Below are 15,206 nucleotides of genomic sequence, written 5' to 3'. Positions count from 1 at the left end.
TGCGGGCGGCGATATTCCCCAGCCTGTCTCCAGGGTCCCTGTCCGTCCAATATCTCCTCCCATGTCCAGGAGTCTGAAGTCTCTGCTCGGTCCGCTTGTGGTGGGTAGTTCTGTAACGATCGTCTGTTGAAGAAGGTGTGGACCAAAGCGCAGCGTGGTAAGTGTTCATACTCTTATTTCAACTGAACACTCAATAACAAAGAGAATGAACGAAAACCGGAACAGTCCTGTCAGGTGCAGAAACACAAAAGAACCCTACCCATCCATACCCGTCCAAAACAAAGAAATACAAAAACATAGAAAAAGGAACATAGAATGCCCACCCAAATCACACCCTGACCAAACCAAAACAGAGGCATAAAAAGCTCTAAGGTCAGGGCGTGACACACAGCGGTTGCATTAAGGAGAAGTGTATCTATAATTCCTTGCATAATAGTTGTATCTTTTATCAATGTTTGTTATGAGTATTTCTGTAAATTGATGTGGCTCTGCAAAATCACTGGATGTTTTGGAACTACTGAACATAACGTGCCAATGTATACTGAGATTTTTTTATATAAATGTGAACTTTATCGAACAAAACATACATGTATTGTGTAACATGAAGTCCTATGAGTGTCATCTGATGAAGATCATCAAAGGTTAGTGATTAATTTATCTCTATTTCTGCTTTTTGTGACTCCTCTCTTTGGCTGGAAAAAATGGCTGTGTTTTCTGTGACTAGGCACTCACCTAACATAATCGTTTGGTTTGCTTTCGTCGTAAAGCCTTTTTGAAATTGAAAATGGTGTAAAATACTTGTATGTTTGAGGAATTTTAATTATGGGATTTCTGTTGTTTTGAATTTGGCATCCTGCACTTTCACTGGCTGTTGTCATATCGATCCCGTTAGCGGGATCTCAGCCCAAAGTGAATTTGTCCAAATACTTTATAAAATAAAAAAAATGGATTCAAATGACGGGACTATATACTATATAAAGAACATAGAGCAATACTAAACAAGAGAAACATCTGGACATGAACACAGAACTAATACTGCATGAAGAGTGAGGCTAGGGAGTGCTAGATAAAGGGGGAGTAATCAGGATAGTGATGAAGTTCAGGTGTGCCTCATGATGGTACGCAAGTGTGCGTAATGAGGGTTACCAGGTGCAGTGGCGATCCGCCTGCTCCTTCTGCCGGCGGATGGCACACTGGAGCCTCACGTGGGCATAGTTCCAAACCTCTTCTGCACACCTGAACGAATCATCCACCACAGGAGCTTAGGTCTGGCTCGGGGTCCACAGAGCCAGGGCTGATTGATAACTTAGAACACATTGGAAGGGAGTCAGCCCGGTGGAAGAGTAACAAAATATATTCTGGGTGTACTCTGCCCATGGAAGGAATCTGGCCACTCCCCCTGCCGGTCCTGACAGTGACTCCTCAGGAACCTCCCCAGCTCCTGGTTCATCCTCTCCACCTGCCTGTTAGACTAAGGCCGGTACCTGGAAGTGAAGCTGACCGTGACCCCCAGCTTCTCCATGAAAGCTTTTCATACCTGTGACATAAATTGGGGGCCACGGTTGGAGACGATGTCCTCCGTAAGGCCATAGTGTCGGAAGACCTGCTGGAACAGTGCCTCATCATCCTGGAGAGCGGTAGGGAGACCAGAGAGAGGGATAAAACGGCAGGATTTTGAGAATCTGTCCACTACAACCATAATAGTGGTGAAACCATCAGACGGAGGGAGATCAGTCACAAAATCTATGGACAGATGCAACCAAGGCCGCTGAGGCAGGGGAAGGAGTTTCCCTTCTGGAGCATGCAGGAGCACCGGATCATTCCATCCACTGGAGCCTGCCACAGTCTGGAAGGCGAGGGTGTACTCCAAAGCAGTCTGGGCCCCCTGCCAGAGTTGGAGTAGTTGCTCACCTCCCGCACTGCCCTGCGTTGAATGGTCGAAGACGGCCCATGAATAGAGCCATGAACCCCTCTTTGGAACCCAGCTCTTCCTCTCCTCTTTTCCAGACGGCTGTGATCCACTCCAACGCCTGCCCAGGTCAGCAGGGAAATGACCATGGCAACCTTCGACCTCTCGGTGGTGGGGTGAAATAGGGGGAGCACTGGAGTAGGAAGCCACGGCATTTGGAAGGAGTCCCGTCATACTTGGGCATAGTTAGGCATCGCTGACCTGGGCGGACTGCTGGGTAGGATGGGGGACTGTCTCGCTGGGACAACTCGTGGTAGAAGGTCCTCCGCTATTTGAAGGTGAATCCTCTCGGGTAGTGTCGAGGCGGTGGAGGACACGGAGGACCTCATCCATAGTCGCACTCCAACTGATTGTGGTGTTGGCTGAGTAGGTGTCTCTGTTCGTCGATCGCCTGGAAGATGTCTTTCTCGTCTGCTGCTTCCATATTGAGGCAGTATTCTGTAAAGATGACACTGGGAGTCAGGAAGCGGGTGGTGAGTTTAATAATAAAAACAGTGCGATACAAAACAAGAGCAACGTCTGGACATGACCACAGAACTAATAATGCCTGAAGAGTGATGCTAGGGAGTGCTAGATAAAGGGGGAGTAATCAGGATAGTGATGAAGTCCAGGTGTGCCTCATGATGGCGCACAGATGTGTGTAATTATCAGGAATGAAGGGAAGACCCAGACCACGTTGAATAAATAATGCTTTAATGTTCCAACATACGCAAGCAGTAGACAGGTCAAGGCAGGCAGGGCAGAGTTACAGGTCGGCAGGCAGGCTCAAGGGCAGGCAGAGTGGTCAGGCAGGCTGGCTCAGAGTCAGGACAGGCAAGGGTCAATACCGGGAGGCCAAGAAAAGAGAGACTAGAAAAAGCAGGAGCCGAGAAACAAAAAGCTGGTTGACTCGAACAAACAAGAAGAACTGGCAACAGACAGACAGAGAACACAGGTATAAATACACAGGGGATACCGGGGAACATGGGCGACACCTGGAGGGCGGTGGAGACAATAACAAGGACAGGGGAAACAGATCAGGGTGTGACAGTAATGAGGGTTGCCAGGTGCATGTAATGATGGGTCTGGTGGTTAGTCAACCTGTAACGTCTAGAGCCGAAGCAAGAGTAGGCATACATAAGGTGCTTTCATTTCTAATTTAATATATTTATGAAAATACCCTCAAATAAAGGTGACATTATGTACTGTCACCTCATCTGAAACATTTGATCTCAAATCCAAATGCACACATTTTAGCTTCACTGTCCAAATAAATACAGAGAGGAGTGTATGTGTAGGTTACTTATCACTTCCTTATCTGACCACCATATAGTGGGTCCCATCCCCAACCTAAACCCATAACTCAACCTATAACAGGCTCTATAGATATCTGGATCAGCTCCCAACCTCATGTATACACCATTTTAAGTCCAGCAATCTACTAGACCACCCCAGAATGACTGAATCTAAAATAGGCCAAGGGCTGCAAATACACACCAGGTAATTTGCTTAAGAGAAACAGTAGAGACGGAAAAGGAACACCTAGGCCTATACTGTAGCTAGGGGACCTCTGATGATGAGGATCCCACGTGGTTGAGCCAGGATTTCCCTCTTATGCTTCCGTTATATCAGTAATGAGGTACACCGTCTCACACGTGTTAAACTGGTTGAACTGTTTAACTGGTTCAACCATGACACGCATGTATAACAACCTGGGTGCGCCGTATCAGTTAGATGTGACACAGATTGGCTAATACGTACTAATGTGTGCGTGTGTTGTGTGTGAGAATGTGTGTGGCACTGTGCTAAAGAGAAAAGGAGAACGAGAGAAAAAGGGAAAGAGAGTGGGCGCGCAAAGGTGGGCTACATTCAGTGAATCATTGCTAACAGGTCTTAAAGTGTTCTGAAGATAAACTACAGAGGTCCAGTTACACAGAGTTGGAGAGCTCATTCCGTCTGTCCACCGTGCTGCTATGAAACGCTGACAGGCTCATAATCCATATGGTACACTCGCTCATTCAGTACTAATCTAAGATCCCTCGCAGGTTGGAGATGAACTAGTAGCATAGAGAGAGAGAGAGCGAGAGAGAGAGAGAGAGAGAGAGAGAGAGAGAGAGAGAGAGAGAGAGAGAGAGAGAGAGAGAGAGAGAGAGAGAGAGAGAGAGAGAGAGAGAGAGAGAGATGATCATGCTGAGGGATAAGTCAACAGAAATAGATACAGGCCAATAGCATCACAATGCAAACACTGCCCAGGGACAGGAGAGAAAGAGGGGGAGAAAGACAGAGAAGGAGATAGAGTGGGCACCATACAACCACATACACTCCACATAAAGACATTGAGACAAATGCTAGGAATCCAGAAACAACGCCAACGAGCCAGGTTTACAAAGACAAGGATGGCCGCAGCGATTTCTGCCCGTATCTAGTGAAGCCCACCTAACCTCTAAAGCCCACCTAAACACAACTCTACAGACCGGAGTCGACACATTTTCCACCTGCTCAGCGTGTCCAGCTAAACCCACTCCCCTAGACCTGCTGCGTGGGACACAGACTGGGAGAAGGAGGAGAGAGGGGAAGAGGAAGACCAGCGGCAGGTCAGGAAAGAGACTTGAGCGGCGCCTCCGAGGAGCCATGAGGACGGCCAGGCGGGCCAGCACCGTGGAGGTGCCCTCCTTCCTCCGCCAGCTGGCCAAGGAGACAGAGAAGATGGTCACCTTCTTCTTTAAGGGGGGACAGAGAGATGGCCAGGAGGGGAGCGAAGAGGACTCCAGTGATGAGGATAACGGGCCAAGTGTCTACCTGGACCGGCCCATCCTGGAGAAACACACGACCGAGGGAGGGTCTCAGTGGGGGTTGAACTATGCAACGGCCAGCATGCAGGGCTGGAGGGCGCAGATGGAGGACGCCCACGCCTGCATGCCGGAGATGGGAGGGGAGCTGGCGGAGTGGGGCTACTATGCAGTGTTTGATGGACACGCTGGCAACACGGTGGCACGGTACTGCTCCCGCAATCTGCTGCAACACATCCTCGCTACAGGTACCAAATTGGGCCGCACACTTTGACTAACTGATTTATAATCACTGTAGGCGGTCTAGTTTATTTTCACTTGGAGGGAATACGTGGGCCAGTAAGGAAGCATTTTACAACACCTGTTTCCGGTGTGTGTTTCCACAGACATAGCTACAGACAGATGTTGTTTGATAGATCAATGAAGAACTTCTTTGTCTTGGGCATGGGTGTCTTCCATTGGAGCAATGACAAGGTGCCGTTGTGCAGTAGGCTTTTGTGTATGGTGTTCTTGATCTAAAGTTGTAACTTGAACACCAAAGACAATATCACCCTTGGTTTTATGTATCATTCCTAAACATTAACATGGTAGCACAACATGGCTGACAGCTGTTGTTGTTGAAAACCTCTTGATCCTTGTTCTTGGCCCGAAGTATGAGATACTAAATCTGACACTTGTGCTTACAGTGTCAGCTACTTAACTCAAGACAAACTTTAATCCTAACCTACAATGCATTAATTAATCAATTAATACCACAAGCAAGACAGACAGACAGTGACCTCAGAGGAATACAACAACGTGACCTGAGCTCTGAGATTTGTGCTCTGGCATGGCACCGACAGTGGGCATTTGTCCCTTGGAACCAAGCTAGCAAGGCTGGGGGTCAAAGAATTGTATTGTAACTATTTGTAGTTATCCTGTAGTTGGCCCCACTGTAGTTAACTTCTGTGTGTCGATTTTAGGCAGAGCGACCTGATATGAATTAGAACCAAATGATGTGTATTTGTCAGCTATAGACCATGTCGTTAACCCGTATTGATCTCTCCTGCCTCCAGGGCGCGTAAAGGCAGAGGAGAATCCTGATGACGTGAAGGAGGGGATCATCGAGGGCTTCCTGGCCATTGACAGCCACATGCACACGCTGACGCGCCAGGAATGCTGGGAGCGCAGCGGCTCCACGGCGGCCGTCGTCATGCTCTCCCCGAAGTACGTCTACTTTGTCAACTGCGGCGACTCGCGGACACTCCTCTGCCGTGACGGCCACGTCATCTTCTACACGGAGGACCACAAGCCCGTCAACCCCAGGGAGAAGGAGCGAATACAGAACGCAGGCGGCTCGGTGACCCAGCATAGGGTGAACGGCTCCCTGGCCATGTCCAGGTCCCTGGGAGACTTTGACTTTAAGGAGGTGGAGTGGAGGTCCCAGACTGAGCAGCTGGTTTCCCCGGAGCCAGAAGTGTATGAGCTGGAGAGGTCCCCGCAAGACGAGTTTCTCATAGTGGCTTGTGACGGCGTGTGGGACGCCATCGGCAACGAGGATCTGTGTGCATTCGTCCGCAGCCGCCTGCAGGTGTGCAATGACCTGAGGGAGATCTGCAACCAGGTCATTGACCTCTGCCTCTATAAGGTCAGTGTGTAAATGATCAGATCACACTACATGCAGAATCACAATGATCCTAAACCTCTGCCTCCTCTCTATGGGTACATATGCAGGACCAGAGTATAAACTTGAAAAGGGGTACAATCACACTCACTAATTGCCAATGTGAGTAAATTGCAATGATAACTGGACATTGTATGGAAAGTCAGAAGGTGCCGGGGCTGAGAGGGTTTAGAGGACTTTGACAGTATCTTCAGGCAATGACATCATCTCAAGGTCTTGTCTGCCCTCTCCCCGCCTGGAGTCTTGGAGACTAATACTCAATGTTCGGATGAGTCAGAGGATTTAACAGCAGGACACAGCCAGGTCGGAACAGCCAGGTGACTTACACTGCACTGCAAGGTGTCTGCTCCATAGCCAATGGCCATTTTCTAAATACATTTTTTATCAGGGAGTCACACTGAGACCAAGGTCTATTTTACAGATGAGCCCTGAATTACATACATTACCGAAAATACACACATCCAAATATAAATGCAAAATGCATGAAGAAAGAGAAACACGGTCATAAAAAACAAACACATTCATCAGTAATAAGACACTAAATCAGCTTTATGAATTTGCCCCGAGGCTCCCAAAATTCTAATTTAAGGAATTTTAGGAAGATTCTTCCACAAACAAGGTGCAAGAAAACTAAAAGCTGATTTACCTAACTCTGTAGAGACCAAAATAATTTCCAGTTAGCCATCCCTGAGACCAGGTGTGATAATAACTTGTATGTCTAAAGTTTAGTAAAGATGTTCGGTACAGTGGGACTTTTTTATAAAAAAGGCTTTATAAATGAAAACATAGCAATGTATCAACCAACGTGACATCAAAGAGGTCCAACCAACTTTCTGGTAGAGAATGCAGTGATGAGTACTAAAATTGTTGCCCGTAATAAAGTGCAGTGCACTATGGGAAACTGCATCTAACAGCTCTAACGAAGTGGCAGCTGCATTCATAGATGATGTCGCCATAGTCTAGGACCGATAGGAACGTCGACTGAATAATCTACCTTCTACTATTTAGCGAGAGAGAAGAGGCCCATTTTCATTCTCAGCTTCTTAACCTGTTGATCCTACTTGAGACGCAGACGTCTCAAGTAGGCACCTGGAAATGCAAATGCGCTACGCTAAATGCTAAATGTACTCGTTAAAACTCAAACGTTCATTAAAACACACATACAGGGTATTGAATTAAAGCTACACTTGTTGTGAATCTAGCCAACAAGTCAGATTTTTAAAATGCTTTTTGGCGAAAGCATGAGAAGCTATTATCTGATAGCATGCAACACCCCAAAATGCCTGAAGGCGACGTAAACAAAAGAATTAGCGTAGCCGGCGCTACACAAAGAAGCAGAAATAAAATATAAAACATTCATTACTTTTGACGAGCTTCTTTCTTGGCACTCCTATATGCCCCATAAACATCACTATTGGGTCTTTTTTTCGATTAAATCGGTCCATATATACCCAAAATAGCCATCTATGGAAACTGTGTAATTCAGAAAAAACATTGTTTCAAAACGCTGCGTCATTTTTTCAAATTAAAAAAGTCGACGATAAACTTTCACAAAACACTTCGAAATACTTTTGTAATCCAACTTTAGGTATTAGTAAACGTTTATAATCTATCAAAATGATCACGGGGCGATGTGTATTCAATAGCTCCACGTCTTCAAATCATGGTCGAAAATCTCGACTCCAAAACATCCTGTCGGAGACCGGAAGAAATGGAATGTCTTTCCTTTGTTTGACTAAGAAATAACTCTCAGGAAAATGACGACAATGGCGACATCGTGTGGAATCTGTAGGAATATTTAATTTGGTGTCCTTTAAACAATACATGCAAGGGGAGCATGGATATTATTTTCAGCTTTCAGTGACCAGTTTTTCTTGCGCTTTTCGATGAAACACACGCTCTGTTATAGTCACAGCCATGATTTAACCAGTTTTAGAAACTTCAGAGTGTTTTCTATCCACACATACTAATCATATGCATATACTATATTCCTGGCATGAGTAGCAGGACGCTGAAATGTTGCGTGATTTTTAACAGAATGTTCGAAAAAGGAGGGGGTAGACTTAACAGGTTCAACTCATCAATATTCTTTTTAAATGACAGCCTTTCATCTATCCAGATGCCCAAATATTTATAAGCAGGGTCACGACCAAAATATTTTGGGATGCTAGTGGTTATATTAATTTGTGATCTTTATCAGAAAACTAGGCGTATGTCACTACTTCACAGGAGAGCCCTTTGAACATAAACATTTTTTTTATCAAAATGTGTTTTTTTTTGGCAGAAATGGAACATGGAACATGTGAACTTTCATGTGCCTTAATAACAGACTTGTATGCCATCTGTAAATAGGAACAAAATGATTAAATTATGAGCCTAGTTGTTTTAGCCACAGAAAAGGATAGCAACCATCCCGATAACCATGATGGGCTGAGATAATGAGTGGGCTGGACATGCCGAGAGATGAGTTTGGATTGTTCTGCCATATAGCACTCTTCTGTCTATTTGAGCTGGTCAGTATGTGTAGGTAACGCAGCTTTAAAAAAAAAAGAGTTTTGCGTAGTAAAACGGCATAAGTGTTGCTCTCCACTTTCTGGAGGACCGAGTTTTGAAATCAGTGGAATTTGAGTATGATCGCTAAGCTAATTACATCTTCAAATGAAGAGAAACCATGGCAACGGTAATATGAGACTCGTCCATCCATGATATATACGGGTAAGCTAGTCTAGCTAGCTACATTTCCAGATATTACACGTTTCTAATTTTGACAGAAAGTGATTTAATTTCAAGTTAAAGTGTACTGTTAGCTAGTTAATGTTAGCTGGCTTGCTCGCTAGCTAATGTTACGTGTATGACCTTATCATTTGTATCTCAGAGACATTTGCTTGTCTAGTTTTTGCCTTATGTTAGCTAGCTAACATTGAACCTGGTTGGTTAGTAACATAATGACTTGTGATTATGGTTCATTGCTTAGCTAGAGTGTGCAAAGCTATCATCAAGGCAAAGGGTGGCTATTTGAAGAATCGCAAATATAAAATATATTTTGATTTGTTTAACACTTTTTTGGTTACTACATGATTCCATATGTTTTATTTCGTAGTCTTGATGTCTTCACTATTATTCTACAATGTAAAAAATAGTAAAACTAAAGAAAAACCCTTGAATGAGTAGGTGTTCTAAACCTTTTGACCGGTACTGTAGGAGTGCCTATTTATTAGGTTAACCGCAGAATATGCTCACTCCCTCAAATTGTTTGGAGAAAATATACTGTCTATTTAATACAGCTTTGTTCAATTGTATTCTTCATACTATAAAATAATATAAAATAATGCCACGGAATTCTAAGAAAATCTTGTCTGCTGAATGAACTAGTGTAGCCCACAGCCGTTTGGCATAGTCAGATCAGGACCCTAACATAAGGACAACTCAGAGTATGCTATTCTGTTCTTCTGAAATAGACTACATTTCCTTTATATCATGTTTCTTTAGACCTGTCTAAAATAAATAATGGATTTATTGTGAAGGCGTAGACTATGTTAAATGGATTTATTAGACTTTTTAAAATGTAGATGTTCCAAAGGTCTGCATTAGTGGCTTGTGGAAGCCAGGAGATGCTAAATGTGTTTATGTTCATTAACGGTCAATTACCGTGACACCGAAAGTTATTTGCTTGGCAATCACCACTTGACAACATTTTGTGACCGCCACAGCCCTAGGTAGAACTCTTTTGGGTTTCATGTAGAACCCTCTGTGTAAAAGGTTCTACATAGAACTCAAAAGTTGTAACTATCTTCTTCATCTGAGGAACAGGAATATGAAAGATCGGACCAAACTGCAGCGTGGTACATGTCCATGTTAAATTTATTACAACTGAACACTGAATATAAAATATCAAAAGTGAAACAACGAAAATCGAAACAGTCCTATCAGGTGACACAACACAAAACAGGAAACAACTACCCACAAACACAGGTGGGAACAGGCTACCTAAGTATGGTTCTCAATCAGAGACAACGATAGACAGCTGCCTCTGATTGGGAACCATACCAGGCCAACACAGAAATACAAAACATAGAACAAAACATAGAATGCCCACCCCAACTCACGCCCTGACCAAACCAAAATAGAGACATAAAAAATGAACTAAGGCCAGGAACCAAAAGGGGTTTTCAAAGGGTTCTCCTATGGGGACGGAATACAGTACGTGTTAAACTTTTGTTACAGACAAGTCGATATTGTTAACGTACACAGTCAAAAGTACAGGACCCAGAACCTACCCCTGCGGGACACCTTTCGATTTAACACCATCTGTCAAGTTCCATCTGTCAAGTAATTTTTAAACCAGTTACGTGCAGCCTGGTCTAGGCCAATTGAGGAAAACCTCAGAGTTAGCAGTGAGTGATCAACAGTATCAAAAACCTTTGACAGGTCAATGAAGAGGGCAGCACAATGTTGCCTTTTATCCATACAGTTAACCACATCATTTATAACTAGAAATGCAGCGGAGATAGTGCTATGACCTGGTCTAAAAGCCAACTAATGCACATAATAGAATATATTTCAAAGATAAGAAAGAGCATAGCAGAGAATGAATCAAGGATTCCAATGTGTTAGCTAGGCAAGAAAGTTTAGAAATAGGGCCAGAATTATTTAAGTCACCACCTTTGTTTATTTATTGTACCTATATTTAACTAGGCAAGTCAGTTAAGAACAAATCTTTATTTTCAACGACAGCCTAGGAACAGTGGGTTAAACTGCCTGTTCAGGAGCAGAACACCAGATTTGTACCGTGTCAGTTTGGAGATTTGAACTTGCAACCTTTCGATTACTAGTCCAACACTTTAACCACTAGGCTACCCTGCCACCCCGTGAAGGGGGTTGTACATGATGGCAGTCAGCACTGGACAGGGTGTGTGTTGAAGGGCCTACATAATTACATACCTAATGTACCAAGCATCATGTAAGCAGTTATCTTTTCAGGTCCGCTTATGCTGGTTAGGACTTACAATGGTACGTCTTAACACTGGCACGACCTGTACCTGTCCTCTAAATAGCAGGATTATGAGAGGGATCTATATAGAGAGGGAGAGAAGGACAGAGGTGAGGGCAACACAGTGAAGGATTATGGGTGAGTGTGTGTGTGTTAGACTGTCAGGGTCTTAGGGTCACACCAGCTGATAGCTAGGCCTATTTAACCTGGTCCAAGAAGAGCGTCACTTTACCAAATGGCAACAGAACAGGCTTACCTCCATTGAATCGGTACTTAAATTAGATGGGTTATGTTGTAGCACAGAGTGAACCTAACTTCTCAGCTATGTGACATGAGATCACAATAACCAATTAGTCCCCATAGAGATCTTATTAAGTTACTAGGAGGCCTATGTCATGATCCCTCCAAGTTTCAGAATGGGGCGAAAATGGCAGCCATCTTGGTCAGGGAGAAATCCAGAACCAGTCTAATTGGAATGAATGGCAGTAGAGGCAAAGGTGATGCATTTCCTGCTTTTACTTATGCAGGAATATACAAGTAAGGTATGTGATGTAACAGAAATTGTGTCATAGAATTATAGTCAACCTAAAATATTGTCATATAATAATGAATACAGTTTGTACAGGTTTATTAATAGCCTCTAAAATACATGTAAACAGACAAATGTCCCAGATGTAGGTTTTGGGGAAATCTGTAAGTGCTATTATATGATACCATATCAGTACTTGTTGCATTTACTCATCAACTGATGAGTAACTGAGCCAGTGGCTGTGGATTGACTGCATTGTTTGAATGGAAGTTTGGCATATTAATTAACGGAATCACTCCTGTAAAACTGGCTGGCTAGCTAGCTAACACAAATACAGTGCAGATAAATTATTCACATTCATTGTTTTACACAATATCTTATCACAGCACTGGCAAACCATGGCTGAATTTTCAGACCATCATTACATTTTTAGCCGTTTAGTAAGCCTAGTGACTTACAGGAGAAGCTTCATATGAAGATCCATGTCCATTCTGGTATACTAATTCCTAATTCTACTTCCCATTGTTCCACTGTGACCTGTTTCCAAAATTCACATTTCTGCTTTCTGTCAGTACACAGTTATGACATCATAATATCCTTCCACCTGTAGTGTCATGTGAAAATCTTCCCAGAAGACACTCTGAGACTTCATAGTCCTGCTCTCCATTGTGATGTCATAATGACACTTTTTTTTCTTCGCTGTTTTCATTATCATTAAGCAAGCAAAGAATATTCCTCCTCACCACGTTATTCCTCAAGTAAACTTCTATATCAATAATGGCAGCTTTATGTTAGCTTTCTTTCATGGCATTTCATTTAGCTTCTGAATGTTTGGGGTAACAAAGGACATTGTTGAAATGAATCATATGCCAAAAAACATTGTTTCCTATTCATATAAAATATTGACTGACACTTCTGTTATAAGAGCTCATAGAATTGTGCCTCATTCAAGCAAATGCATCATTCCTGCACTCCCTCTTTGTCGCCTCCTACAGGGTAGTTTGGACAACATGAGCATCATCATCGTGACCTTCCCTGGCGCTCCCCAGGTTTCACAAGAGGCCCTACAACAAGAGGCCGAGCTAGAGACACTCCTCGAGGCCAAAGTGGAAGGTAGGTATTTCGATGGGCTTTTGATTTGCGATTAAGCTTACTATGCACCTGTAAACCAGATCTTGGCTTTATCTCACTCACAATAGGCTTTCATATTAATATGACATCACATCAAAATAAAAATTGATAACAATAACAAAAACACTGAGACAATGGCAGCTTAATTCTCTCCTCTGAGGATAGTGACCGATCATTACATAACTCACTCCCTTTCTCTCTATCTGTGTGTGTAGAGATAGTAAATTTGCTAAGGTCGCAGGACAAGGACCCTGACCTGCTGTATGTGATGAAGTTTCTGGTCTCTGAGGACATACCTGGCCTACCACCTGGGGGAGGAGTCACCAGCAAGTAAGTCACTCACTCGCAACTCATCATTCAGAGTTCAAAAAGCGACACAGGGGCCTACATGTGTGTGAATGAATTGGAGTAATTTGTAATATTAAATGTTCATAATTTGGCATAACTCGTTCTCTTTTTCCTTTGCAGAAGAGACTGTGTCATCTCTGCGTATCAGAAGTTTGTAACGCCCTCCAGATCTCTGGAACCAATGGTAGGAGACGACCAAACATAGGTCACACACTCTTGCACCATGTCTCGCTAAACACAGCAGTGCAAACTGGACTACAAAGTAACTAAGTTACTGTTTTTCACTGACACATCATTGACTTGTCACATTCCAGGACATCGGAGGATCTGAAGAGGCCAACTAGTCGTTTCCATGTAAATGTATTCTTTAGCCTCACGTATCCATGGTGACCAATTCCAACTGGGGACTCTTTTCAGCTTAGGAATCAGCCAATGGCTAAATAAAGAAATATGGTGGGAGGGGGTTTGACCTGGGCCTGCCCTTAGCCAATCATCTCTTCTCTGTTCAAAATGTACACTGTCTATCAACAAGTCTACTGTATCTTTAGAAAATATCAAATAGTTGGCATTTTCCAGGAAGGGAAGAATTACATATTCCAAAACTATTCTTTAAAATGCATGACAATTAGATATAATATTTTCTAACTTTCTAACAACCCTTTACAGTGCCTGAGTAGATCTGGTTACTTTTCTTGAAGACTAGAAGCTTGTGAATAAGGCTGATCATGTTATGTCATTTAAAAGCTAATTGATATGTTTAAGCGGTGCGCAACTCCATACTACAGCTGTAAATCAAGTTGACCAAACACCCCTTCAACCATCGCCGACCTGCGAAGGCTCCGATTTTGATGTGTCCTGTGATGGCATGGCCTACACTAAATAATCTGCAGAATCCTGTGAGGGAACATAGGTGACATGAATAGATGTGTGTGTGTGTGTGTGTGTGTGTGTGTGTGTGTGTGTGTGTGTGTGTGTGTGTGTGTGTGTGTGTGTGTGTGTGTGTGTGTGTGTGAGAGAGAACCAGCAGAGGATAACATAGGGTGTGGGATTATTGGCACACATACTGTACCCCATAAAATGTAACCTTTTTGCAGTTTAAAGCACAGATGCTCACAGCTAGACATGATTTAGACCAGTGTGATGCGTAAAGTAGTACAGCTGTAGGTAAATCGCTTTGCTGTTTGCATGTTTTCGTTTCAATACATGTCATTGTGCTGCTTTGCAAAGCTCTCTGTAGTTGTACGGTTAATTGATTCCTCCTTTGGATCATACCAAACGGATGAACATAGTAACTGTATTCCATGACAGAGGTCAAAATGAGCTAGACTATAGATCAAACACCGCTGCAGCATGTCTGTTTGAATTCTATGAAATCAGGAGGAAATAGGATCCAAGACCATTCGACAGCACAACAGGTTACTATGAGATCTTTCACAATTGTATGTCAATTGGGGCAATAAATTTATGAAATAGAATGACATTCTGTGAACAATTTTGTCCTGTTGTTTTTGATGGAGCGGAGTGAGCTCTTACTCCTGAAATGTTTAATTACCATCCAATTACAGCCTTCAGACGGATAGATACAGCACTACAGGGTTAGACTAAGGACCAAGGGTGAAGAAGACAACACAGTTCCATAACCAACCATTGATAATGTTCCACAACTGTCTTTTGCCAGTTGTATGCATCGAAACCAGGGGTGTCAAACTCATTCCATGGAGAGCCTAGTGTATGCTGTTTTTTGTTTTTTCCTTTCAATTAAGACCTAGACAACCAGGTGAGGGGATTTCCTTACTGATCAGTGGCCT

General features: G+C 43.4%; 1 protein-coding gene across 1 annotated transcript; it reads left to right on the top strand.

Annotated features, from left to right (window-relative positions):
- The first annotated feature begins 4,124 nt into the window (after nucleotides 1-4,124).
- On the top strand, nucleotides 4,125-14,872 carry LOC110503502 (protein phosphatase 1A). The gene is made up of 6 exons (XM_021581842.2): nucleotides 4,125-4,985; nucleotides 5,793-6,364; nucleotides 12,915-13,032; nucleotides 13,266-13,380; nucleotides 13,519-13,582; nucleotides 13,713-14,872. The coding sequence occupies exons 1-6, from the start codon at nucleotides 4,580-4,582 to the stop codon at nucleotides 13,740-13,742; spliced, it is 1,305 nt and encodes a 434-aa protein (XP_021437517.2). The 5' UTR covers nucleotides 4,125-4,579; the 3' UTR covers nucleotides 13,743-14,872.
- The last annotated feature ends 334 nt before the right edge of the window (nucleotides 14,873-15,206 follow it).

This window comes from Oncorhynchus mykiss, chromosome 24 (genome assembly GCF_013265735.2).
Source record: "Oncorhynchus mykiss isolate Arlee chromosome 24, USDA_OmykA_1.1, whole genome shotgun sequence".
NCBI classification, from domain to species: Eukaryota; Metazoa; Chordata; class Actinopteri; order Salmoniformes; family Salmonidae; genus Oncorhynchus; species Oncorhynchus mykiss.
The sequence above is the reverse complement of the archived record's forward strand: the minus strand, read 5'-3'. Positions and strand labels throughout refer to the sequence as shown.

What these genes read in the sequence shown, in the direction of transcription:
- LOC110503502 (XM_021581842.2), top strand. Translation starts at nt 4,580, where the DNA reads ATGAGGACGGCCAGGCGGGCCAGCACCGTGGAGGTGCCCTCCTTCCTC. An exon ending in GCAACACATCCTCGCTACAG is followed by an intron (nt 4,986 to 5,792) that starts GTACCAAATTGG and finishes TCCTGCCTCCAG; the next exon opens with GGCGCGTAAAGGCAGAGGAG. An exon ending in CCAGATCTCTGGAACCAATG is followed by an intron (nt 13,583 to 13,712) that starts GTAGGAGACGAC and finishes GTCACATTCCAG; the next exon opens with GACATCGGAGGATCTGAAGA.